Source organism: Artemia sp. Qi Xiang Cuo, chromosome 21, assembly GCF_049724085.1.
Source record: "Artemia sp. Qi Xiang Cuo chromosome 21, ASM4972408v1, whole genome shotgun sequence".
Lineage (NCBI taxonomy): Eukaryota > Metazoa > Arthropoda > Branchiopoda > Anostraca > Artemiidae > Artemia > Artemia sp. Qi Xiang Cuo.
The window spans coordinates 16296698-16321689 of NC_142814.1; the positions used below are offsets into that span (position 1 = coordinate 16296698).

A 24992-nucleotide genomic window follows, 5' to 3' on the forward strand; every position below is an offset into this window, starting at 1 on the left:
GTTATAACCAATTCTCGAGACGGATCTAATGTAGTTCTAACTTTTTGTTATATCTATTATCTTTCAGTGTTTGCGTGTCAGAAGAAAAACAGAGCTGTTTGGTTCCAGGGTTTGTTTTACTCCCCTGTTTACTCTTACATTTTCTGACACTCATGAAGACAGCACAAGTAAATACGACTTCTATTAAGATGAATCAAATTTCAAATAAGTAAAAAATATATTACTAATTATGGGACGGCTCTGTTAGTTTCGTGACCAAGTCAAAATGTCAACCCTTTTGTTTTGTGACCTAGCCGATACAGCAGCAGCCGATGATCGTTTTTTTTTCATAACCAAATCACGCCATCCTGTGACATGCGTCTGCTTGTGACCCCTCTTTGTTTTGTGACCAAGCTATTTTGGCGTCAATCGATGGGCTCCGTTTATTTCGTGATCAATAAAAATCAAATCCGGCGATGAAACTTCTTGTTTTTTTACCAAGCCGATATAGCAACGGCCGATTAGCTCTTTGTTTCATGGCTGGTCAAAATCGAAGTCGTGTGTGACTTCCTTTAATCCCAAACAGGCCAAAATACAATCGGCCGCTGAACTCCGTTTGCCCCTGACCAAACCAAAATTCCCACACGGTGCTGATTAGTTTCCTGATGAATCTGATGCATGTTGTCTGTTGGTTTTGTTGTTTTGCTAGAAGTTTTTTGATGAAGGGGAGTCCCTCCGATATTTCTTAGCCTTGTCTTCTTTATCCAAATGAGTCACTTTGACGAGTCCATGTTAAGATGAGTGTTACAGTGTAACATATTGGAAGGTTCAATGGCAAAATGATCGCCGACTGGCTTACTTCATGTTGCTATTTATCCTTTTTAGGTGAAGTTGTCGACATGACGTAAAAGAAAACACTAATCAGTGTACGAAATGTAGGCTTTGATAGGGTGTGGCCAGAACTACTTGATTTTGGGCACCCTGATTAGTTACCCTTTCTTGATTAGGCTCCTACGTCACATGGTCAACTTCGCCCGATAAGGGCAAATTTGAAGACATGACTTTACTGAAAAGTTTTTTAGTTTCCGTCTAGGACATATCTAGCGCTCTTAGGTCTGTGATGGACCTGTAAGCGTAATTTAGGGAATATTTTTCTGCTAAGTGAATGATAGCCTGTTGTTCTATTCTATTGTTGTTTGTACTATTGTAGTGTTCCATTGTTGTTTTGTGCTTTATTTATCCTTACTGTTTCTTCTTTATTCCTTTTATGTTTCAACTGAATTATTTTTGTTTTTATAATATATCCTTTACTGGAAATCTATTTGCTTTATCCAGTTATCTTGTCTTTTATTCTTAGAAGAATCCTAGCTCTTTTCTGAATGAGGAGTCAATATTATGGTTTGGAATTAAAAACTTAAATATTGGATCAAAGAGTAGAAATTAAAAATTTCAGAACGAAAGAATCAAAATATTAAACTTGCCATAATCGCATGAAATACTGAATATGAAATTTTCTTTGTGAGAATTTTTCACCAAACAAAACATTTGTATTTTTCAACAACATATTTTTCTATACATATTTTTTGTAAGATGTCACCTAAATCTATAATTTAGTTCCTATTTTGTGAAGGTTCGTGTGAACCTCTAACTCCTTATGAGATATAATTGTTCTTTGCGATGGCTTTAGTATGCCAAATTTCCAAAAAAAAATCCTAGATATGATGTAAAGCTTTTAAATGAGCCATTAGACATCTTTTTGGGTTTTTGCGTTAGCCTTGGTGAAAAAAAGAAGAAATATAGCTGCTACCCATCCAAAAAAGCGATTTTCCTGGTTTTTCAAGATTGATTTTGATCCTGGTTATGATCTACGTTTTTGATCATGGTGATTCTAAAGCTTTATGTTTTATGGGTTAATATTTTGTTTTCTAAACGGCTTAAATGGAGTAGCTCGCTAACTTTGACAGTGGTAAATACAAGAAGTGCGTGACATCTGTTGCTTGTACTCACCGCCTACGTATGCCTACGACAACCCCAGCTCAAATAGTCTACGGTTTTGACCCAAAGTTCACGGCTGGTCCCGCCCAAGGGGCAGATCCCGGACAAGGTGGAAGGATAGCCTCAATAAAGCCATGGAGATGGATAACATTGCTGTCGACGAGACCTCACTCTTATCAGCTGAACGATCTGCCAGGAGGAGCAGAGTTGCAGCCCTCTACGCCACCCCTAATTCGGAAGGAGTCGTGATCTTTGTATTAGTTCTTCATTTTAATTGTATACTTTTTCTATTACAGCTGAACCTGTATCTGTACTGATGACCCCCGAATCTTCAGAAAGCGATTCAGATGATGAGGGATCTTATTGGTCAAACAATCCAATTCGGTCAAATTTTGAGTTTAAGCTGGTTGAAGAGTTCTCATGTGCTGAGTAAGAGCCTTAGTTATTGAGCTTTAGGTTTAGAATTATACTAGTAGCAAAAAATAAATAATGGCTTTCCGGAAATGACTGTATTCTGGGCAAAAGGGTGACTTCTTCGTACTAGGGCTAAAATTGTAAATGAGGGCTAAAATTGTAAGAGTAAACAATATTTTTTCCGCTTGCGATTGTATTCTGGCAGGGAAGCGACTACTTAGTACTAGGGCTAAACTTGTAAATGAGGGCTAAAATTGTAAGAGTAAACAATCTTTTCCGCGTGCGATTGTATTCTGGGTAGGGAAGCGACTGCTTAGTACTAGGACCAAAATTATAAACGAGTAAATAATCGCTTTTCGGGCGCGACTGTTTTCCGGGCACGAGAGTGACTGCTTTGTGCCAGGGCTAAAATTGTAAATGATTGTAAATAAAGGCTAAAATCATAAATGATTAAATAATCTTTCTCAGGGCGCGATTGTATTCCGGGAGGGAAAGTGACTACTTCGTACTAAAATTTTAAATGAGGGGTACAATTGTAAATAAGTAAATAATCACTTTCTGGGTAGCGTTCTTGACTGGCAATCCCGTGTCCATAAGGGCAGGATTTCAAGTCCTGATGTCACTGACTACTTGATTCAGAACGGGGGGGGGGGTTACTTTATAAGCCCATCTAGGTTTGGCCCTGCTCCAAATGGGTACCTCGAGTGATTTGGGGCGAAACACAGGAGGTTTCGGATGATTTGCCCCCAACCACGCATAGCATTCCCGGCCGAAGACTGAGTTTCAGGAGATCGGTACCTGCGCTACACGGATCATTGTGTGCATGCAAAAAGTTGTTTCGTTTTAAGTTTTTATTTTGGACAAAAAAAGAACCAGGTTTTAGACAAAGGATGATAAGATCTCGACAAGAGGTAAAAAGAAAATCTAAAACTAAAAATATACCAAATTACCGAATGTGAAAGCTTATAATATATTTATTAATTATTATATTCAATAACAAGAAGGTAAAAATTAGGAAATGTATTAAACAGTTTGAAGGATAGGCATTGTCTTCCTCGCAGGCTACATCTGTTGTCATTTCTTTCCTTGATCGCATTAGTTAGCATAAATTTTAAAAATTTAACCAGTTGCATTTTTTACATATTATGTATATTTTATGTACCTACATGTGAATTTTATTTGATTCAGATTTTTTTTTGCACTGGGGATGGGATTTCTTTGCAGAAATATTTTTATTTCTTTCTAGTTTCCATTGGCTGATCATTTTTCTTTGTTTTCAATTTGTTTAGTCCATGCTTTATCCTTTGGTCCATGCTGAGGTATCCTGGATGTAACTTCTTCCCTCCTCCTTGTCATTTTCTCTATAATATAAAGAAATATACAAAATCCGTTTCTAATACATATTTTAAGTTTTCTTCTTTTCTCTCTTATACTGTGGTATTTGGTCCATGCTGATGTATCCTGGATGTAACTCCTTTCCTCCTCCTTGTCATTTTCTCTATAATATAAATAAATATACAAAATCCGTTTCTAATACATATTTTAAGTTTTCTTCTTTTCTCTCTCTTATCCTGTGGTATTTGGTCCATGCTGATGTATTCTGGATGTAACTTCTTCCCTCCTCCTTGTCATTTTCTCTATAATATAAAGAAATATACAAAATCCGTTTCTAATACATATTTTAAGCTTTCTTCTTTTCTCTCTCTTATCCTGTGGTATTTGGTCCATGCTGAGATATCCTGGATGTAACTCCTTACCTCCTCCTTGTCATTTTCTCTATAAAATAAATAAATATACAATATCCTTTTCTGATACATATTTTTAAGTTTTCTTCTTTTCTCTCTCTTATCCTGTGGTATTTGGTCCATGCTGATGTATTCTGGATGTAACTTCTTCCCTCCTCCTTGTCATTTTTTCTATAAAATAAATAAATATACAATATCCTTTTCTGATACATATTTTTAAGTTTTCTTCTTTTCTCTCTCTTATCCTGTGGTATTTGGTCCATGTTGAGGTCTCCTGGATGTAACTCCTTTCATCCTCCTTGTCATTTTCCCTATAAAATAAATAAATATACAAAATCCGTTTCTAATACATTTTTTAAGTTTTCTTCTTTTCTCTCTTATCCTGTTGTATTTGGTCCATGCTGATGTATCCTGGATGTAACTCCTTTCCTCCTCCTTGTCATTTTCCCTATAATATAAAGAAATATACAATATACTTTTCTAATACATATTTTAAGTTTTCTTCTTTTCTCTCTCTTATCCTGTGGTATTTGGTCCATGCTGATGTATTCTGGATGTAACTTCTTCCCTCCTCCTTGTCATTTTCTCTATAATATAAAGAAATATACAAAATCCGTTTCTAATACATATTTTAAGTTTTCTTCTTTTCTCTCTCTTATCCTGTGGTATTTGGTCCATGCTGATGTATTCTGGATGTAACTCCTTTCCCCCTCCTTGTCATTTTTTCTATAAAATAAATAAATATACAATATCCTTTTCTGATACATATTTTTAAGTTTTCTTCTTTTCTCTCTTATCCTGTGGTATTTGGTCCATGCTGATGTATCCTGGATTTAACTCCTTTCCTCCTCCTGGTCATTTTCTCTATAATATAAATAAATAAACAATATACTTTTCTCATAAATATTTTTATTTGTTCTTGTTTTCTCTCTTATACGGTGGTATTTTGTCCAGGCTGAGATCTCCTGGATGTCCCTCCTTTCCCCCTCCTTGTCATTTTTTCTATAAAATAAATAAATATAAAATATACTTTTCTAATACATATTTTTAATTTTTATTCTTTTCTCTATTATCCTGTGGTATTTGGTCCATGCTGAGATCTCCTGGATGTACCTCCTTTCCCCCTCCTTGTCATTTTTTCTATAATATAAAGAAATATAAAAAATACGTTTCTAATACATATTTTTAATTTTTATTCTTTTCTCTCTCTTATCCTGTGGTATTTGGTCCATGCTGATGTATTCTGGATGTAACTTCTTCCCTCCTCCTTGTCATTTTCTCTATAATATAAAGAAATATACAAAATCCGTTTCTAATACATATTTTAAGTTTTCTTCTTTTGTCTCTCTTATCCTGTGGTATTTGGTCCATGCTGATGTATTCTGGATGTAACTCCTTCCCTCCTCCTTGTCATTTTCTCTATAATATAAAGAAATATACAAAATCCGTTTCTAATACATATTTTAAGTTTTCTTCTTTTCTCTCTCTTATCCTGTGGTATTTGGTCCATGCTGATGTATCCTGGATGTAACTCCTTTCCTCCTCCTTGTCATTTTCTCTATAATATAAAGAAATATACAAAATCCGTTTCTAATACATATTTTTAAGTTTTCTTCTTTTCTCTCTTATCCTGTGGTATTTGGTCCATGCTGAGATATCCTGGATGTAACTCCTTTCCACCTCCTTGTCATTTTTTCTATAAAATAAATAAATATACAATATCCTTTTCTGATACATATTTTTAAGTTTTCTTCTTTTCTCTCTCTTATCCTGTGGTATTTGGTCCATGCTGATGTATTCTGGATGTAACTTCTTCCCTCCTCCTTGTCATTTTCTCTATAATATAAAGAAATATACAAAATCCGTTTCTAATACATATTTTAAGTTTTCTTCTTTTCTCTCTCTTATCCTGTGGTATTTGGTCCATGCTGAGATATCCTGGATGTAACTCCTTTCCCCCTCCTTGTCATTTTTTCTATAAAATAAATAAATATACAATATCCTTTTCTGATACATATTTTTAAGTTTTCTTCTTTTCTCTCTCTTATCCTGTGGTATTTGGTCCATGCTGATGTATCCTGGATGTAACTTCTTCCCTCCTCCTTGTCATTTTCTCTATAATATAAAGAAATATACAAAATCCGTTTCTAATACATATTTTAAGTTTTCTTCTTTTCTCTCTCTTATCCTGTGGTATTTGGTCCATGCTGATGTATCCTGGATGTAACTCCTTCCCTCCTCCTTGTCATTTTCCCTATAATATAAAGAAATATACAATATACTTTTCTAATAAATATTTTAAGTTTTCTTCTTTTCTCTCTTATCCTGTGGTATTTGGTCCATGCTGAGATATCCTGGATGTAACTCCTTTCCACCTCCTTGTCATATTATCTATAAAATAAATAAATATACAATATCCTTTTCTGATACATATTTTTAATTTTTCTTCTTTTCTCTCTTATCCTGTGGTATTTGGTCCATGCTGAGGTCTCCTGGATGTAACTCCTTTCCTCCTCCTTGTCATTTTCTCTATAATATAAAGAAATATACAAAATCCGTTTCTAATACATATTTTAAGTTTTCTTCTTTTCTCTCTTATCCTGTGGTATTTGGTCCATGCTGAGATATCCTGGATGTAACTCCTTTCCTCCTCCTTGTCATTTTCCCTATAATATAAATAAATATACAATATCCTTTTCTGATACATATTTTTAAGTTTTCTTCTTTTCTCTCTCTTATCCTGTGGTATTTGGTCCATGCTGATGTATTCTGGATGTAACTTCTTCCCTCCTCCTTGTCATTTTCTCTATAATATAAAGAAATATACAAAATCCGTTTCTAATACATATTTTAAGTTTTCTTCTTTTCTCTCTCTTATCCTGTGGTATTTGGTCCATGCTGAGTTATCCTGGATGTAACTCCTTTCCTCCTCCTTGTCATTTTCCCTATAATATAAAGAAATATACAATATACTTTTCTAATACATATTTTTAAGTTTTCTTCTTTTCTCTCTTATCCTGTGGTATTTGGTCCATGCTGATGTATCCTGGATGTAACTCCTTTCCTCCTCCTTGTCATTTTTTCTATAAAATAAATAAATATACAATATCCTTTTCTGATACATATTTTTAAGTTTTCTTCTTTTCTCTCTTATCCTGTGGTATTTGGTCCATGTTGAGGTCTCCTGGATGTAACTCCTTTCCTCCTCCTTGTCATTTTCTCTATAAAATAAATAAATATACAAAATCAGTTTCTAATACATATTTTAAGTTTTCTTCTTTTCTCTCTTATCCTGTGGTATTTGGTCCATGCTGAGATATCCTGGATGTAACTCCTTTCCCCCTCCTTGTCATTTTTCCTATAATATAAAGAAATAAACAATATACTTTTCTAATACATATTTTTAATTTTTATTCTTTTCTCTATTATCATGTGGTATTTGGTCCATGCTGAGGTCTCCTGGATGTAACTCCTTTCCCCCTCCTTGTCATTTTTCCTATAATATAAAGAAATATACAATATCCTTTTCTAATACATATTTTTAATTTTTCTTCTTTTCTCTCTCTTATCCTGTGGTATTTGGTCCATGCTGATGTATTCTGGATGTAACTTCTTCCCTCCTCCTTGTCATTTTCTCTATAATATAAATAAATATACAATATACTTTTCTGATACATATTTTTAATTTTTATTATTGTCTCTCTTATCCTGTGGTATTTGGTCCATGCTGAGGTCTCCTGGATGTAACTCCTTTCCTCCTCCTTGTCATTTTCTCTATAATATAAAGAAATATACAATATACTTTTCTAATACATATTTTTAGTTTTCTTCTTTTCTCTCTCTTATCCTGTGGTATTTGGTCCATGCTGATGTATTCTGGATGTAACTTCTTCCCTCCTCCTTGTCATTTTCTCTATAATATAAAGAAATATACAAAATCAGTTTCTGATACATATTTTTAAGTTTTCTTCTTTTCTCTCTTATCCTGTGGTATTTGGTCCATGTTGAGTTATCCTGGATGTAACTCCTTTCCTCCTCCTTGTCATTTTCTCTATAAAATAAATAAATATAAAAAATACTTTTCTCATACATATTTTTAATTTTTCTTCTTTTCTCTCTCTTATCCTGTGGTATTTGGTCCATGCTGATGTATTCTGGATGTAACTTCTTCCCTCCTCCTTGTCATTTTCTCTATAATATAAAGAAATATACAAAATCACGTTTCTAATACATATTTTAAGTTTTCTTCTTTTCTCTCTCTTATCCTGTGGTATTTGGTCCATGCTGAGGTCTCCTGGATGTAACTCCTTTCCTCCTCCTTGTCATTTTCCCTATAATATAAAGAAATATACAATATACTTTTATATTACATATTTTAAGTTTTCTTCTTTTCTCTCTCTTATCCTGTGGTATTTGGTCCATGCTGATGTATTCTGGATGTAACTTCTTCCCTCCTCCTTGTCATTTTCTCTATAAAATAAATAAATATACAATATCCTTTTCTGATACATATTTTTAAGTTTTCTTCTTTTCTCTCTCTTATCCTGTGGTATTTGGTCCATGCTGATGTATTCTGGATGTAACTTCTTCCCTCCTCCTTGTCATTTTCTCTATAATATAAAGAAATATAAAAAATCCGTTTCTAATACATATTTTAAGTTTTCTTCTTTTCTCTCTCTTATCCTGTGGTATTTGGTCCATGCTGATGTATTCTGGATGTAAATTCTTCCCTCCTCCATGTCATTTTCTCTATAAAATAAATAAATATACAATATCCTTTTCTGATACATATTTTTAAGTTTTCTTCTTTTCTCTCTCTTATCCTGTGGTATTTGGTCCATGCTGATGTATTCTGGATGTAACTTCTTCCCTCCTCCTTGTCTTTTTCTCTATAATATAAATAAATATACAAAATCAGTATCTAATACATATTTTAAGTTTTCTTCTTTTCTCTCTCTTATCCTGTGGTATTTGGTCCATGCTGAGATATCCTGGATGTAACTCCTTTCCTCCTCCTTGTCATTTTCTCTATAAAATAAATAAATATACAATATCCTTTTCTGATACATATTTTTAAGTTTTCTTCTTTTCTCTCTCTTATCCTGTGGTATTTGGTCCATGCTGATGTATTCTGGATGTAACTTCTTCCCTCCTCCTTGTCATTTTCTCTATAATATAAAGAAATATACAAAATCAGTTTCTAATACATATTTTAAGTTTTCTTCTTTTCTCTCTCTTATCCTGTGGTATTTGGTCCATGCTGATGTATCCTGGATGTAACTACTTCCCTCCTCCTTGTCATTTTCCCTATAATATAAATAAATATACAATATCCTTTTCTGATACATATTTTTAAGTTTTCTTCTTTTCTCTCTTATCCTGTGGTATTTGGTCCATGCTGATATATCCTGGATGTAACTCCTTTCCTCCTCCTTGTCATTTTCTCTATAATATAAATAAATATAAAAAATACTTTTCTAATACATATTTTAAGTTTTCTTCTTTTCTCTCTCTTATCCTGTGGTATTTGGTCCATGCTGATGTATTCTGGATGTAACTTCTTCCCTCCTACTTGTCATTTTCTCTATAATATAAATAAATATAAAAAATCAGTTTCTAATACATATTTTAATTTTTCTTCTTTTCTCTCTCTTATCCTGTGGTATTTGGTCCATGTTGAGATATCCTGGATGTAACTCCGTTCCTCCTCCTTGTCATTTTCTCTATAAAATAAATAAATATACAATATCCTTTTCTGATTCATATTTTTAAGTTTTCTTCTTTTCTCTCTTATCATGTGGTATTTGGTCCATGTTGAGGTATTCTGGATGTAACTTCTTCCCTCCTCCTTGTCATTTTCTCTATAAAATAAATAAATATACAATATCCTTTTCTGATACATATTTTTAAGTTTTCTTCTTTTCTCTCTTATCCTGTGGTATTTGGTCCATGCTGATGTATTCTGGATGTAACTTCTTCCCTCCTCCTTGTCATTTTCTCTATAATATAAAGAAATATACAAAATCCGTTTCTAATACATATTTCAAGTTTTCTTCTTTTCTCTCTCTTATCCTGTGGTATTTGGTCCATGCTGATGTATTCTGGATGTAACTTCTTCCCTCCTCCTTGTCATTTTCTCTATAATATAAAGAAATATACAAAATCCGTTTCTAATAAATATTTTAAGTTTTCTTCTTTTCTCTCTCTTATCCTGTGGTATTTGGTCCATGCTGATGTATTCTGGATGTAACTTCTTACCTCCTCCTTGTCATTTTCTCTATAATATAAATAAATATACAAAATCCGTTTCTAATACATATTTTAAGTTTTCTTCTTTTCTCTCTCTTATCCTGTGGTATTTGGTCCATGCTGATGTATCCTGGATGTAACTCCTTTCCTCCTCCTTGTCATTTTCTCTATAATATAAAGAAATATACAAAATCCGTTTCTAATACATATTTTAAGTTTTCTTCTTTTCTCTCTCTTATCCTGTGGTATTTGGTCCATGCTGAGATATCCTGGATGTAACTCCTTTCCCCCTCCTTGTCATTTTTCCTATAATATAAAGAAATAAACAATATACTTTTCTAATACATATTTTTAATTTTTCTTCTTTTCTCTATTATGATGTGGTATTTGGTCCATGCTGAGTTCTCCTGGATGTCACTCCTTTCCCCCTCCTTGTCATTTTTCCTATAATATAAAGAAATATACAATATACTTTTCTAATACATATTTTTAATTTTTCTTCTTTTCTCTCTCTTATCCTGTGGTATTTGGTCCATGCTGATGTATTCTGGATGTAACTTCTTCCCTCCTCCTTGTCATTTTCTCTATAATATAAAGAAATATACAAAATCCGTTTCTAATACATATTTTTAAGTTTTCTTCTTTTCTCTCTCTTATCCTGTGGTATTTGGTCCATGCTGAGGTCTCCTGGATGTAACTCCTTTCCTCCTCCTTGTCATTTTCTCTATAATATAAATAAATATACAAAATCCGTTTCTAATACATATTTTAAGTTTTCTTCTTTTCTCTCTTATCCTGTGGTATTTGGTCCATGCTGATGTATCCTGGATGTAACTCCTTTCCTCCTCCTTGTCATTTTCTCTATAATATAAAGAAATATACAAAATCCGTTTCTAATACATATTTTAAGTTTTCTTCTTTTCTCTCTCTTATCCTGTGGTATTTGGTCCATGCTGATGTATCCTGGATGTAACTCCTTTCCTCCTCCTTGTCATTTTCTCTATAATATAAAGAAATATACAAAATCCGTTTCTAATACATATTTTAAGTTTTCTTCTTTTCTCTCTCTTATCCTGTGGTATTTGGTCCATGCTGATGTATCCTGGATGTAACTCCTTTCCTCCTCCTTGTCATTTTCACTATAAAATAAAGAAATAAACAATATACTTTTATAATACATATTTTTAAGTTTTCTTCTTTTCTCTCTTATCCTGTGGTATTTGGTCCATGCTGAGATATCCTGGATGTAACTCCTGTCCCCCTCCTTGTCATTTTCCCTATAATATAAAGAAATATACAATATACTTTTCTAATACATATTTTTAAGTTTTCTTCTTTTCTCTCTTATCCTGTGGTATTTGGTCCATGTTGAGGTCTCCTGGATAAAACTCCTTTCATCCTCCTTGTCATTTTCTCTTGCCTTTTCTCCTTCTCTCTTCTTTTTCTAGAAAATAAATTCTAACCTTCATATATTTCTCACATAGTTTTTCTACATTTCCTTTCACTATTCTAATTTGTACAACCTTTAACTACTCATGTAAAATCTCAATTTCGTGTCACTCAACCAGTGTTTGTCCGAACATCAGTCACTTTTTCGAACTCCTGTAACTAGGTTAGGGTAATTTTTGTGGTGGGAACCCGAGTCTTCTTTTGACTATTGACTATCTTCCATGCGGTAAGAGAAATAAGCAAAAAATTACCCGCGGAAATCAGAGGAAAATGGATGTAAATAAAGTGGAAATAAACATTATAAAATAAAGAAATGTGTAATAAAATAAATGTAATTATAAACAACATGTTTTAGGTAATGCAAATCTATTGGAAACATCAAAGACCTTTGAATACTACAAATACCAAATATTGCTATTTTAGGCGATCTCTATGCGTATTTACTGTGTGGGTAGAAGAAAAAATTCTTCTTCTTGTCTAGATGTACCTAAGATGAACAAAGAAGAATTAAAATATCAACGTTGCCTATGGTTTACGTTCAGTTCATGCGAAACACAAATCACCCCTGGTTCCTTTATTTAATATTATATCCACTCGGAATCTAATAAGGGACTTCGCCTAAGACTGATGGATATCATTGCACATTGGTTCCTCAAATGTTAAATCCTTACCTTAGACCTTAGCTCCTCCTGTACCTCCAGAGGCACACAGGGCGTCTGTTAACAGCCTACAATCATCCCGGAAATGAGCTGCGGCGTAGATGTCCTCCCGCTCTGGGATTAAGGATGCATGAAGGGCTCTCTTGTCCCGCTCATATGTCCTGCGAAGCGTGGTTTTGGGCCTTCCTCGTCGACGCGTGTCGTCTGGTTGCCACTGTAGAAGCATATTCGGTAGTCTCGATCCTGGCATACGGATAACATGGCCAAGATATCGCCATCTTCGTTGCCTGACTACATCACAAATGTTAAAATGTTAAATGAAGTGAAGAAATATCCTTATTTCTTCAGAGGACTGGTTTTCACTCAAAAATAGCTCAGACGGAATAACAAACTTGGGCACAGAATACCTTCTAGATTTAGAGATAAAATATTTATTTCAAAACAATCTCTATCACAAGCCCACAAAGGGCCGAATTCGGACTTCGTAGTCGACAATATTGATGGTTGCACTAAAACTGGCAAAAATGCGAAAAACAACAACAAAAAAGAAAAATCATAATGAACAACAATTTAAAAATCGATAATTACACCGTAAAAAGTCAATTAAAAAAGTTAAAAATATAAAAACTGGTCAAACCAAACTTACACAAATACAAATCAGAAAAAGAATTAAAAGGGACATAAGAACAGGGGGGACTAAATAAGCAAATAAATACAAACAAGAACGAGACATAAATACATATAATTTAAAGGGGGCACTAAAAAGTGTCAATAACAAAGTCAAGAAAAGAGTTGAAAAGATAAAAAATGGTCAAGAAAGAGGGGGGGAGGGGACAAAAATGATAAATAAACAACAAAAAAAGAGAAAGAAATATAAAATATATAAGAATTACAAGGGGAACTATAACAAAAAAAAAAGAGAAGGGGAAAGTAAATGAGTACAAGAACCTGGGCGGCACCATCAGCTAATAAAAAAAAAAAAAAAAAAAAAAAAAAAAATTACAGGGATGGGCTCAGAAACAGCTCGAGGCGGCCGTAATCTAGATGGAGAGTGACGTTTGGGGAAAATACTTGCCGTCTGAGGGTTTGTTATTACATTTTTTTGTAAAACGGAGGCACAACCTAGCCCTCCTACCCTCAAGGGTTCCCAGACTAGCTTTTTTTTAGGAGCAGAGAGTATGGCACCTTGCCTTCTTTGAAAATTATTTGCAAAGCCCTTTTTTGAATTGATTCGATTGTTTCTGATTCTTCGCGAGAGATACCAGGGTGCCAAACTGGACTAGCATATTCGACATGCGGGGGGACAAAAGAAGAGTAAATCCTTAAGAAATGGTCAGGAAGGATACTAAGTTTATTTACGAGATTAAGGAGGCAGATACACATATTACCTCTATGGATGATGTCTTTAACGTGGATATCACACTTTAAATTTGAAGAAATAGTGACGCCAAGTAGTTTAAATGAGGACACAGAAATTTCAGGAGGGATGGGATTAAGAAAATAGGGCGAGGATTTGAGGAAACAAATGGGCATTATCATGGACTTAAGAGGGTTTACTATCACGTCTCAGTCCGAGACCTCATCTCCAATATCACTTAGAATACTCATATGATCGCGTATTAAATTTACGTAGCAAGTTTAAAAAACCGTTGGATCATCAAAAGAATTCCAATGGTCAGGAAAATCCTTTTCAAGGCTGTTGATGACTGAAAGAAAGAGAGGAGCTAGGAGAATACATTTGGGCATGATATGTTGTAAAGGGAGAGGATTTGAGGAATGATTCCAGTTTTGACAACCAACAATATATATTATAAGAAGAGGGCAGCAAATTTCACCAGTAAGGAAATAATATTGAATTTTGTGACAAGTTTCCGAGCCAATATATTGTAGTTAATCAGGTAAAATGCATTTTGAAGGGTTAATTAAAATTAAACCCAGTGAGAAACCGGGTTTTTCGAGAATCTTCTGGATGTCGTCGACAATAGAAACGAGATAGTGGGAAGTAGAAGTGGATTTTAGATTCCCAGATTACTTCAGGTTAGTAAGAGGTAGGATTTTTTCCTTTAGCCTGTCTGCAAGGAATCCTTCATAAAGTTTCGAGAAAATAGGATGAACGCCTTCAAAATCAGGCATTCCGTTTTTATTTTTCAAAGGGACTATAAAACCATGTTTCCATATTGTTGGAATTCGCCCAAACTCAGTAATATCGTTAAACAGGAAAGACAAGGGCTTAGAAAGGAGATCACTGAAGACACTAATAAGAAGAAAGGGGAAATCCAAAGCACAAACACTTGTCTTTCTTAGTTTTTTAATTCTGTATATAGATATAGATATTTCTATTTAGATTATAATTAATAAAATTAATAGATCAATAAAATGATTAGAATGAAAATAACCCATGATTAGCTGACAAGAGCCTGATTAAAATAAATTGAAATATAATTAATAAAATAACAAATAAAATTAATGAATTGATAGATAAAGTAAAATAATTGAAATGGTAATAACAAATGAGTAGCTGTCAAAGAAACCACATTAAATTATTAAAATAGAATTAATAATACAAAATTATTAAAATGAAAATAACCACTGAGTAGCTGACAATGATACCACATTAAATTAAATAATTAACATGAATTAAATAATTAAGACGGAAATAACTAATAATTAGCTGATAAAGAAGCCTGATTAATAATAATTAAACTTGTTTGGGGAAGCAATTTATCTATGCTTATAAACGGGTGTCCTGATAATGTAGTTATAGACTTATTAACTCATGATAAACTACAGAAATCCCATTAAATTAAATAAATAGTTAAGATGGAAATAGCTAATGACTAGCTGATAAAGAAGCCAGATTAATAATAATTAAACTTATTTGGGGAAGCAATTTACCTATGCTTATAAACAGACGTACTGATAATGTAGTTGTAGACTTGTTAATTCATGTTTAACTACAGAGGGTATGTATTTTGGCGAGCTCCTTGTATTTTCTCTTTTATGTCACAAGCAAAGCTCTCCTTTCCTGGTGGCTTTGTTATGCCTTTTTCTTTTATACCACTTGCAAAGCTTTCCTCTGCTGGTGGTACTTTAATCGCTGTTCTTTTATGCCACCAGCAGAGCTTTCCTTTGCTGGTGGCACTTTTATGTATTTTCTTTACTTTTTCTTTTATGCCACCAGAAAAGCTTTCCTTTGATGATGGCACTTTTTATGCCTTTTTCTTTACTTTTCTTTTATGTCACCTTTTTTTTTACGCCACCAGTAAAGCCCTAAGGTGCTTGTAAAACTTGATGATATTCCTTCTGTTGGTGCTGCACGCGGGTGTTGGTGCTGCATATAATTTAATATTAGCCGAACCCCTATTTCTGAAGTATTTGATGAAACCCTTTGCTTAACGGGTGTCTCGTATACGGTGCTCCCCAAGGGTCTCGTCACTAAGCAACCTGCTTGTGCGTATCAGACACCAAACAGTAGGACAAGTGTATAAATGTAAGTGTGTCAGCTCCAAGTGCCGTTTCGTCCACGCCATTTGCGAAGTAGTTCTGCTGTGCATGCCTGTCTCTGAGGTTTGAACAGCACGAATTATCAGTTTAAAATTTAAATCTTTCTACATCCGAAACTGCATCCGCAGAAAATAACAGAAATATTCAGTAGTCAGGCTCAAAACTAATTGTAATGTAACTGAGTGGTCGATCAATTGCTGTAGCAAAAGACCCCCCTATTCAAATCTTTCAAGAAGCTTAACGGTAATAAAGACATTTTTAGTTTGATATGTTGCCAACGCAATTGACTTGATGAAATGTGTAGTGACCAAGAACATTGGTGACCAAGTAGAAAGATTTAAATTTGACTTAATATTATTAAGTCGAATGTTTATAAATTTTTACAGTTTTCGTGGACTTAAGTTTGGTTTTAGTCATCATTTTTGTTTTGTCATTTTGTCTTATCATTGTTGTTATCATTTTCATTGTTGTTTTATCATATCATTATCATTTTATTAGTTTATCATTTTAAATTTATCATTTTTAATTTTTAGATGTGGTAAAAAAGGAGATGTGAAGAAGCAGATTTCGGACTCCCTTTGGCTCCCTGTGACGAAAGAAGAGGAAGATATAGCATCTGTTCAGGATGACTCAGAACCTGAAACTTTTGTCGATAATTTTACATTAGAAGAAGCTTTGGGCGTAGCTATGAAGGAGGAGAGAGAGAATGGGTGTGAAAACTGTGGGAAAGCTACGAAATATGTAGCCGAGTCGAAGTTCCTCTCACTTCCAAGGTTGGCTGTTTTTCTGTTTTTTAGTTTTAGAACAGTCCTGTTCCAAACACACGCTAAACAAACGTCACAGTCGGGACCTAGCCCGAGATCCGTGTATGACTTCAAATCTTTTTTGTGTGCCCTTGACATTTTATTATTAACGCTATTTTCTTGTGTAAAATAAGAGATCGTGAGAACCTAGTAGCTATGCTTGAATACTGCTACTACTACTAACAACTCATTTAGCATCAAGTCGCCTGAGGCCAAAATAGCTACACACACTCCTCTTCGATTCCGATTGATACAAAATCTCCCTCTTTACACCCTCCCGAGAAGTTCCTATTTCCCTTAAATCCTTCCTTGTGACATCCCCCCACTCCATTCAGGGACAAACTGCTCTTCGTTTGGTCCTAGACGGCTGGTCGACAAGGACTGTTTGGGCAGTCTGTCATTCTTTTATCCACAGAACTTGTCAACCTAGCCATCTCAACCTTTCTCTCATTGTAGCCCTAGAAAACTGAGCTGAACCACGCTTTACGTACAGCCTACTGTTTGAGGGACGGTCAGTCATTCGGGATGCCCAAAACGGTCCGTAGGCAACTCTCTGGGAAACATCTAGCAAATCCTCCTCCGTCTTTCGGAGGGTCCCCGCTTCAGAACTATACTTGACCAGAACAAATATAAAAATACAGATTCAAACGAAGTTGAACAATATTTATCGTCATTATGACCATAGGTAGCCTAATATGTGTGTCTTTTGCGGTCTACCAACTAATCATATATGGGACAGAAAAAGGCAAAAATGAGACAAAATAAGCAAAAACATAAAAACTAACTCACAAAAGCAGCAAACTTTTCCTGTTTAGCCCTGGGCTAAATCTGATCCTATTAGGAGGGAGGGGTTGAGACACTATTGAAACAGTATCAATTGTTATATTTGTAAAAAAGACCTGGAATGGAGCATCCAATGGTACATATCTTTTTTCCTGTTTGATTTCTGGTTTATCCTTTACCCTTATTTTCAAGCAAAAAAAAAATATAGCTTCTTTATGTAGCTAAATAAGGCTCCTTCTTATAAACTGATATATGTTTTCTTTGATAATAAGAATATTAATACTAGCAATTTGTTTGCATCAAAGTCAACAAGGGCCGTGACAAACCGAAAAAAAACAGCAAAAAAACTTTCTTCTTTACTAATTTCCTTTCTTTAGAATTTTAACTTTCCCACCCTTATTTCACGGATTTGACCGTTATTAGCTTGTTTTTTTTTAGTCAGCTGATTGTCGGAGACCGGACGGGTCTCGGTATAACTTTTTGTTGCTGAAATACGTTTGGTGAATTTTGGATATTGAAAATTGGCATATAATATCCTCGGAATAAAGTTTAGTCGGAAAAATATTAGTCGCCAAGCCGATCTAAGCCCATTGATTAACCACGAGCTGGCACCAAGGGACCCGACGCTTCCCCTGAAGTCTCATGAATGTTCATTCGGTTTTTCTCCCCCTCACATAACTGTTGTATAATTTGCATACATTTACTATTTTGACGAACCTGCACCAGCCCTTTTCTAAAAAAATCTACGTATGTAGATTAGATTTTTACGTTCGGCTACTTTTTGTCTGTATGCGTAATTTTTACTATAGATAAATGCATAGGGCTATATACTATACTTGTCTCTTATTACTAGTATTCACTTCTTATGCTTCTTCTATTCTACTTCTTCTCCATGTCTACTATTCACTTCTTCTTTTCTATTATATTACTGCTATTACTATTATTTCACTTCTTTAAATTTTTTTTCCGTGAAATTTAAATTCAGTGTTCCTGCTTACGAAAATAATGTTTAAAAGGACAAACTTGTCAGTAATAATGTGGGTCTATCAACTGCTAATAGAAACAAAGCCTGTTTTTCTTTTGCTGAAAATGAGTGAAATAATTTCTGCAAAAATTTTAAATTAGAAAAAACGTGCATTACAAAAGTTAGAAGAAAGTGTAATATTTTGCTTCTTGGCCTCGATTAGCGTTTTCCCCGGACAAATGTTCAGTCAAAGCTTAACTTCAACACTGTTTATGGTCTTTGCTGAAAATTTTCGTGTTCAAATAATTGTAAAAAAAAACATTTTTTACTATCTTATCAAAATTCTGGGTGGTTATATATTTTCTTTTATTATATTTTGCAAATTTTTACTTAATGGCGCCGTAGACTGTTATATAAATCAGGCACGCTTTATGAATAGCGACACCGACAAATTTGATACACGCTTTCCACCTTGAAATTTTGTCAAAAGCTAAACAAAGCTTTTTACAAATATTTTATGTTATTATTTGTTGCAGTTTTTGTTTTCAGTGACCTAATGGTACCAAAGGCTGTTATATATTTAATTGTATTCTTGGCTTGAGGACTGACCAGAAGTGGCGTTTTTAAGTTAAAATTAGGCACGCTTTATGAATAATCCGCCGACAAATTTGATACCACCTTTAGACCTTGAAATTTTGTCTAAAGCTAAAAAACAGGCATATTTTTGGATAGGCCATGTAGATATTTTATGGCAGCTTTCGATCTTGAATTTTTTTTTCAAAAGCTAAAAAAACATACTTTATGATTAGGCCACGGAGAACTTTTTACCTTGAAATTTTGTCAAAGCCCAAACAAGTCAGCGTAGTTTATGAATATGCCACTGACATATTTTATTCTAGCTTTCGACATAGAAATTTTGTCAAGTGTTTCTAATGCCAAATTTTTCAATTTGGAGGCTCAACTCATCTGGACTAAATATATTCAAGGTTGACTCAGTGGAAAGACTTATTGCAGAGGCGAAGGCTCAGTAAATCTCACTTGGTATACTTAAAGCTGGATTAAACTGGTCCATTCTTTACAAATGCTCTCGCTTTACGAATTTAAATATATTTGCGACAAAAATATACATATCATTTTAGTCTTCATCAAATCTTACAATCACAAAGAAATAAATTAAAGAAACGACCTGTGAACCACAGAATATATATATAACAGTAGCGAAAAGTTTCTTCAGAAATGGCACATATCAAAGCGCACGAAAACAGAAAATTCGTCTGCGTCAGAGCAATAGATCTCCCATAATCCCATTGTAATGCGCTAAAAATTTATCATTGCGCGTGCGTGAAAGACAGAGTAATGAAAAGAGGTGTGCGAAGATCAACTTACCTGATAACTATGGTTTAGCCAATTAAGTTTCGCTGCACAAATCAACAACATACACGAACAAAAAAAGCAATAAAAACCAAGGCTCGCCAGCAGGGTTTCCACCATTGTCAGTTCCTAAAGGGCTACAATTGCCCAAATTTGCGTGCTACACAACAATTTTCGGTGCTATAGTCAACAAATTGATCGTAATAGTGCTAAAATAGTATTTTCGTCCTATTTTAGCAAGCTATGAGCACGTGCCACAGTGCTACACATAATAAAATAGTGCTAAAATAGCAATTTCGTGCTACGGGCTGCAACCCTGCTCACCAGCAACTGGCTTTTATCATGCGTCGTGATTGAGATACAAATTTAAAGCTTGATTTAATTTAAGAAACTGTCCCCTTAATGCTTTATGGGAGGCTATTCCAGAGGTTATACTATTATTGCTAAAAAATCGAAAAGTTTAAAGTGTGGTATAAAATTATAAACTTGTGTTTTATCGATTTACACGATAAAAATCGCCATAAAAATTACAGAAAAGGATTAATTAAAGAAAATGACTTGAAAGGAAAAACAAATTATTGGTTAAAATTATATTGTTAAAGAAACATTGTTTTATATTTTTAATGCGGCAAATTCCTTGCGACACGCGGGATAGAACCCGGGAACCAGTAATCTAGAGGCAGGGTATCATCCACTGCGCTGTCACAAGGTAGCTATTAATTTGAATTTTCTTATAAATCGTTCACATGCTTTTGATTAAAGAAAAATAATTAATGATGTATAAACTACCTCTGAGTTTACGCCGCCATTGACGATTTTTTCATTTCATTGACAGTTAAGAACATAAAAAGGTAACGTTTCGTGGTACTTGTGTCTTATATCCACCACGCTCAAGTTCTGTCCAGAAGTGAAGTTTGGTTAAGAACCAGTTTTTCAGACGATAGGGAAATGCATTCAGTTTGCGATCTGTGTTGATAGGAAATAGTGTCTGACCATGGATGTTGAATGAAAATTTGGGATTTGCCAAGGACTGAAGAAGAGGCAATTAGAATAACATGCTGAACAATTGTAGCTAAAATATTTTGCATACAGACCCGCTATACTCCCCCCCCCCCAATGTGCAAATATATAGCCAAAATTATACATTTTCAATGCATTTTCCCACCCGTAACTGGTTTTTCCAGTTTTTGTTTCGTCACATTTGATTCAATTTACAGGTACTCGCATTGAAACGAGAGACGCATTGCGAGAATAGCTGGAAAATATATAATTTGGGCTATATATTTTCACATTGATGGGGGGGGGGGTAAAGTATAGCGGGTCTGCATGCAAAATGTGTTAGCTACAATTATTCTGATTACTCTGCATATTATGAATCAAGAATAGTTTCATTTGGATTAACCTAACTTTACTTCTTGGGTGTGGTGGCTCTAAGACCAAAGTTCCATTTCGTAATAACTTTTGAAATAAATATGGCAGAAGATCACTGTATTTTTTCAAAATTTTACTGGTTTATCCCCAAAGAAAACACTGTTTTTCTTTAAAGGCCAGCTTATGTTTTACACACAAATACCCATTTAAAACTGAACAGAACACGCCTTTCGAGCTCCTTATTTATGCTATGCAAAATATGGAACATTTAAACTAAACATATTTTTGTGTATTTCATCATTATTGTATTGAGTATAAAGCTGATTCACAAGAGATCGCTAAATAATTGTAGCCTATATAATTTTATGTTTTTTTAATAAAGTGCTATGATTCAGCTAAAGCGATATGTATATTGATATATTATTGCTTTAAAATAGGGCTCTTATGATTCCGCCAAAGTAATATGTTTAATGTATTGTCTCTTTCCGAATATAGGGTTCTTATGATTCAGCTAAACGGCATGTTAATTGTCGTATTTTTTCTTTGAAATGGTTCAGCTAAAATAATATGTTTAATTTAAGTTTTTTTCTGAATATAGGGCTTTTATGATTCAGCTAAACAGATGTGTTTACTTCAATGTATATATTTTTTAATATAGGGTTCTTATGATTCATCTTAAGCGATATGTTTATTGTGATGATTATCTAAACAAATTATCAAATCCAATTACCATAGCCATGGGCGCCTGCAGGGCGGTGGGGCGTGGCCCCCTGGAAATTTGTGGAAACAATTTTCGCATATCCGATCTTCAACTTTTCTTTCACATCTCTCAGAACATGAAGTCGCTAAAAAGTGAGTGTAAGAAATACTAATTCCTAACCACCGTAAACTCGCAACATTGCGAATTACTGAGGCTCCACAGGACAAATCATGAGCTGATGATTTGGGATTGAAAACTAAATATTTGTATTTATCAAAATTCAAAAACAGACCAACGTCCCGAAACATCATAGAAGTACGTTGCACCGATAATGCCAAAATAGACTTCGTTCGGCTTAAAACTAGCAGGTCGTCCGCATACGCAATATAAGACACATCAGATAAATTATAAAAATACGAAGGCCTGATTCCTAATAACACATTTTGAGTGCAAGCATTAAATAGATAAGGTGATAACACCCCACCCTGTCGTACTCCAGATTGAACTGGTATATTACCGCAGTACCCTGTACCAAATTTTAAACGAAGAAACGAATTACTATACCAAAATTTAAGTACATGTATGACAGAAGGGTTCACTCCAAACTCTGACAAAGAGTGCCACATTTGTGCATGGCAAATACTATCGAAGGCTTTAGATAAATTCAATGCACAAATATGTAATTTATAACCTTTAGACTGGGCATCATAAAGAGTTGAAGCTAAAACCTTATGCGCATGTTGACACCCAATAGGAGGTTGAAATCCAAATTGGTTAGAGTCTTTCACAGTTTGTTCAATAATATATGGGAGCAGAACATATTCAAAAACCTTACTAATATTGCAAGCAAATGAACCGCAATCAAAAGGGTTTTGTAGTTAGACCCTGGCACGCGCCGGAGGATTGACCGAAAGCCGCCGACGAGAGGCCCGGTCGACCGCCGCCGGCAAAGGCGGCAGCGTTCGGTCGACTTTAAATTAATTTGCGGCAATTCTTTATTGCGTCAACCGCAAAGTCGGAGCTTTTCCTTCTCGTGTGGTTTAGTATTTCCATTTTTCTGATTAGAAATCAAGCAGGGCTTGCACTATCCCCGAATTTTCGGGTATTTCCCCGAAAATCTAAGCGTCACCCCGAAATAAAATTGGTTCCCCGAATTCCCGAAAATCACGGTGCTTAGATAAAATTTTCTTAATGTTTAATACTCAATTGTTTAACGCCTGATAGAAAATACAATCTTCTTTCTTAAATTTGTTTACCCCCCCCCCCCACAAAAAAAAAACCTTCTATTGTGACTAAATTTAGCTATAGACTAAGCTATGTACAAGGTTGGGGAATTCAAGATTGAAAGGGAAGTTACTTCAAAAACATGATTCATAGATATATTGTAAATTATTGCCTATAGGGGGGGGGGGATAGGAGGCTATCATTTTTAATTGATAATACCTCATTTTTTTATTGAAAGCGGGGTTGTCAAAAAGATAATTATTTTTTTTTCATTTCAAGTAGAGACAGAAGAAAATGATATCAAATTCCCTGGGAAACCATTGAAATATTTTGATAGACCCATGGCCCCCCATTGGGACTTGTTCATGGTCTTGGGTATTTTGCGATTTCTCATAGGCTACTTGCCTAATTTGGCTTTTGTGTGTGCTCTCTTTTCATTAGATTCTTTGGATCTTATTAAATAACATGGCAAATATATGACTTAGTATTCGAATAATTTGAGGTATATCTGAATAATTTAGACATTTTTGTTGTTGCCTTTGTACCCCTTTACTCATACCCTCAATTTTTTTTTTCAAGTAACACTAAGCTGTTTAAAGTTAGTTTGCGTGTTTGTTTGAACCATATAGTGACCTAGTTAATTATTAAGGTAATTATTTTTCTAATGTAAATCTGAGACGGTATCCTATCAAGGTGGCATCCAGAGGGGGGTGGGGGTGGTAAGGAGGTATTAGATTTAAATGATAATATCTCGAAATCTTTTTATTGAAAGCAGGGATGCCAAAAAGTTTTTTTTTTTAATTTAAAGCAGAGACGGCATCCTATCAAGGTGGTATCCAGAGGGAGGGGGGGGGGGAGTAGTGACCTATCATATTTAAATGATAATACCTCGATTTTTTTTTTTTGAAAGCAGGGATGTCAATAAGTTTATTATTTTTTTTTTTTTAAAGCAGAGACGGTATCCTATCAAGATGGTATCCAGAGGGGGGGGGGAATAGGGAGCTATTATATTTAAGTGATAGTGCCTTGATTTTTTTTTATTGAAAGCGGGGATGCCAAAAAGTTGAAAAGTTGACAAAAACTAACAAGATTTTCTTGAGTTATACTTGATGCAGCACTTGTATAGTTTTATCGTCCAAAGGGAAAGGGACATTTGTGTCCAACCCGTTTTTTTGTCTCTATGATTAAACGGGTTTTCTTTGAAAACATCCATTCATAAGTACAAGGCAGATTCACACTAAAACGAATTGGTGTGACCAAAGCAATATCGACATCCCCACCTAGCGTTGTGCTCGAGTGACAATGGCGCCCTGGGTCCAGTGCCCAAGTTACATTAAAAGCCAGGTCATAATAAAAGCTTTCAATTTGGGAGGTTCAAGGAGGAGTCTTTGACAGTTTTATAACATCAGGGTACTGGATGTTGCAACTTTCTTACGTATCTACAATGGTTTTAAAAAATTGATCACTCCACAAAGAATTGCCAAAAATATGCAAAAATATAATAAATGTAACATTTGGAATATTATAACACTTTTTTCAAAGCTTTGAAGAAAAGCAAAAAAGGCTAAATACCCCTAATTACGCTTGAAAGCTATTTTAAAAAGAAACTCTTTGGAGATTTCCATGGATATGACCGTAGCAGAAGCTTTGAGCCTGGGTGGGGATAAAAGAGGAGTCTTTGAGCATTTTGACAGCAGGTGACTTATTGTTGCGACTTTCTTAAATTTGGTAATTTTTGTGAGCATTTCGAAATCAAAGCTTAAACTGAATAACTGATACTAA

At 34.4% G+C, this 24992-nt stretch overlaps 1 protein-coding gene across 1 annotated transcript in view; it reads left to right on the top strand.

Moving 5' to 3' along the window:
* LOC148939279 (ubiquitin carboxyl-terminal hydrolase 51-like) overlaps window positions 1-24992 on the top strand; it is an 84977-nt gene that overhangs the window by 49203 nt on the left and 10782 nt on the right. Inside the window, exons 5-6 of the mRNA XM_089106971.1 lie at window positions 2271-2403; window positions 16528-16767. Of these exons, the coding sequence (XP_088963097.1) occupies window positions 2271-2403; window positions 16528-16767 (373 nt within the window). The remainder of the gene's footprint in view (window positions 1-2270; window positions 2404-16527; window positions 16768-24992) is intronic.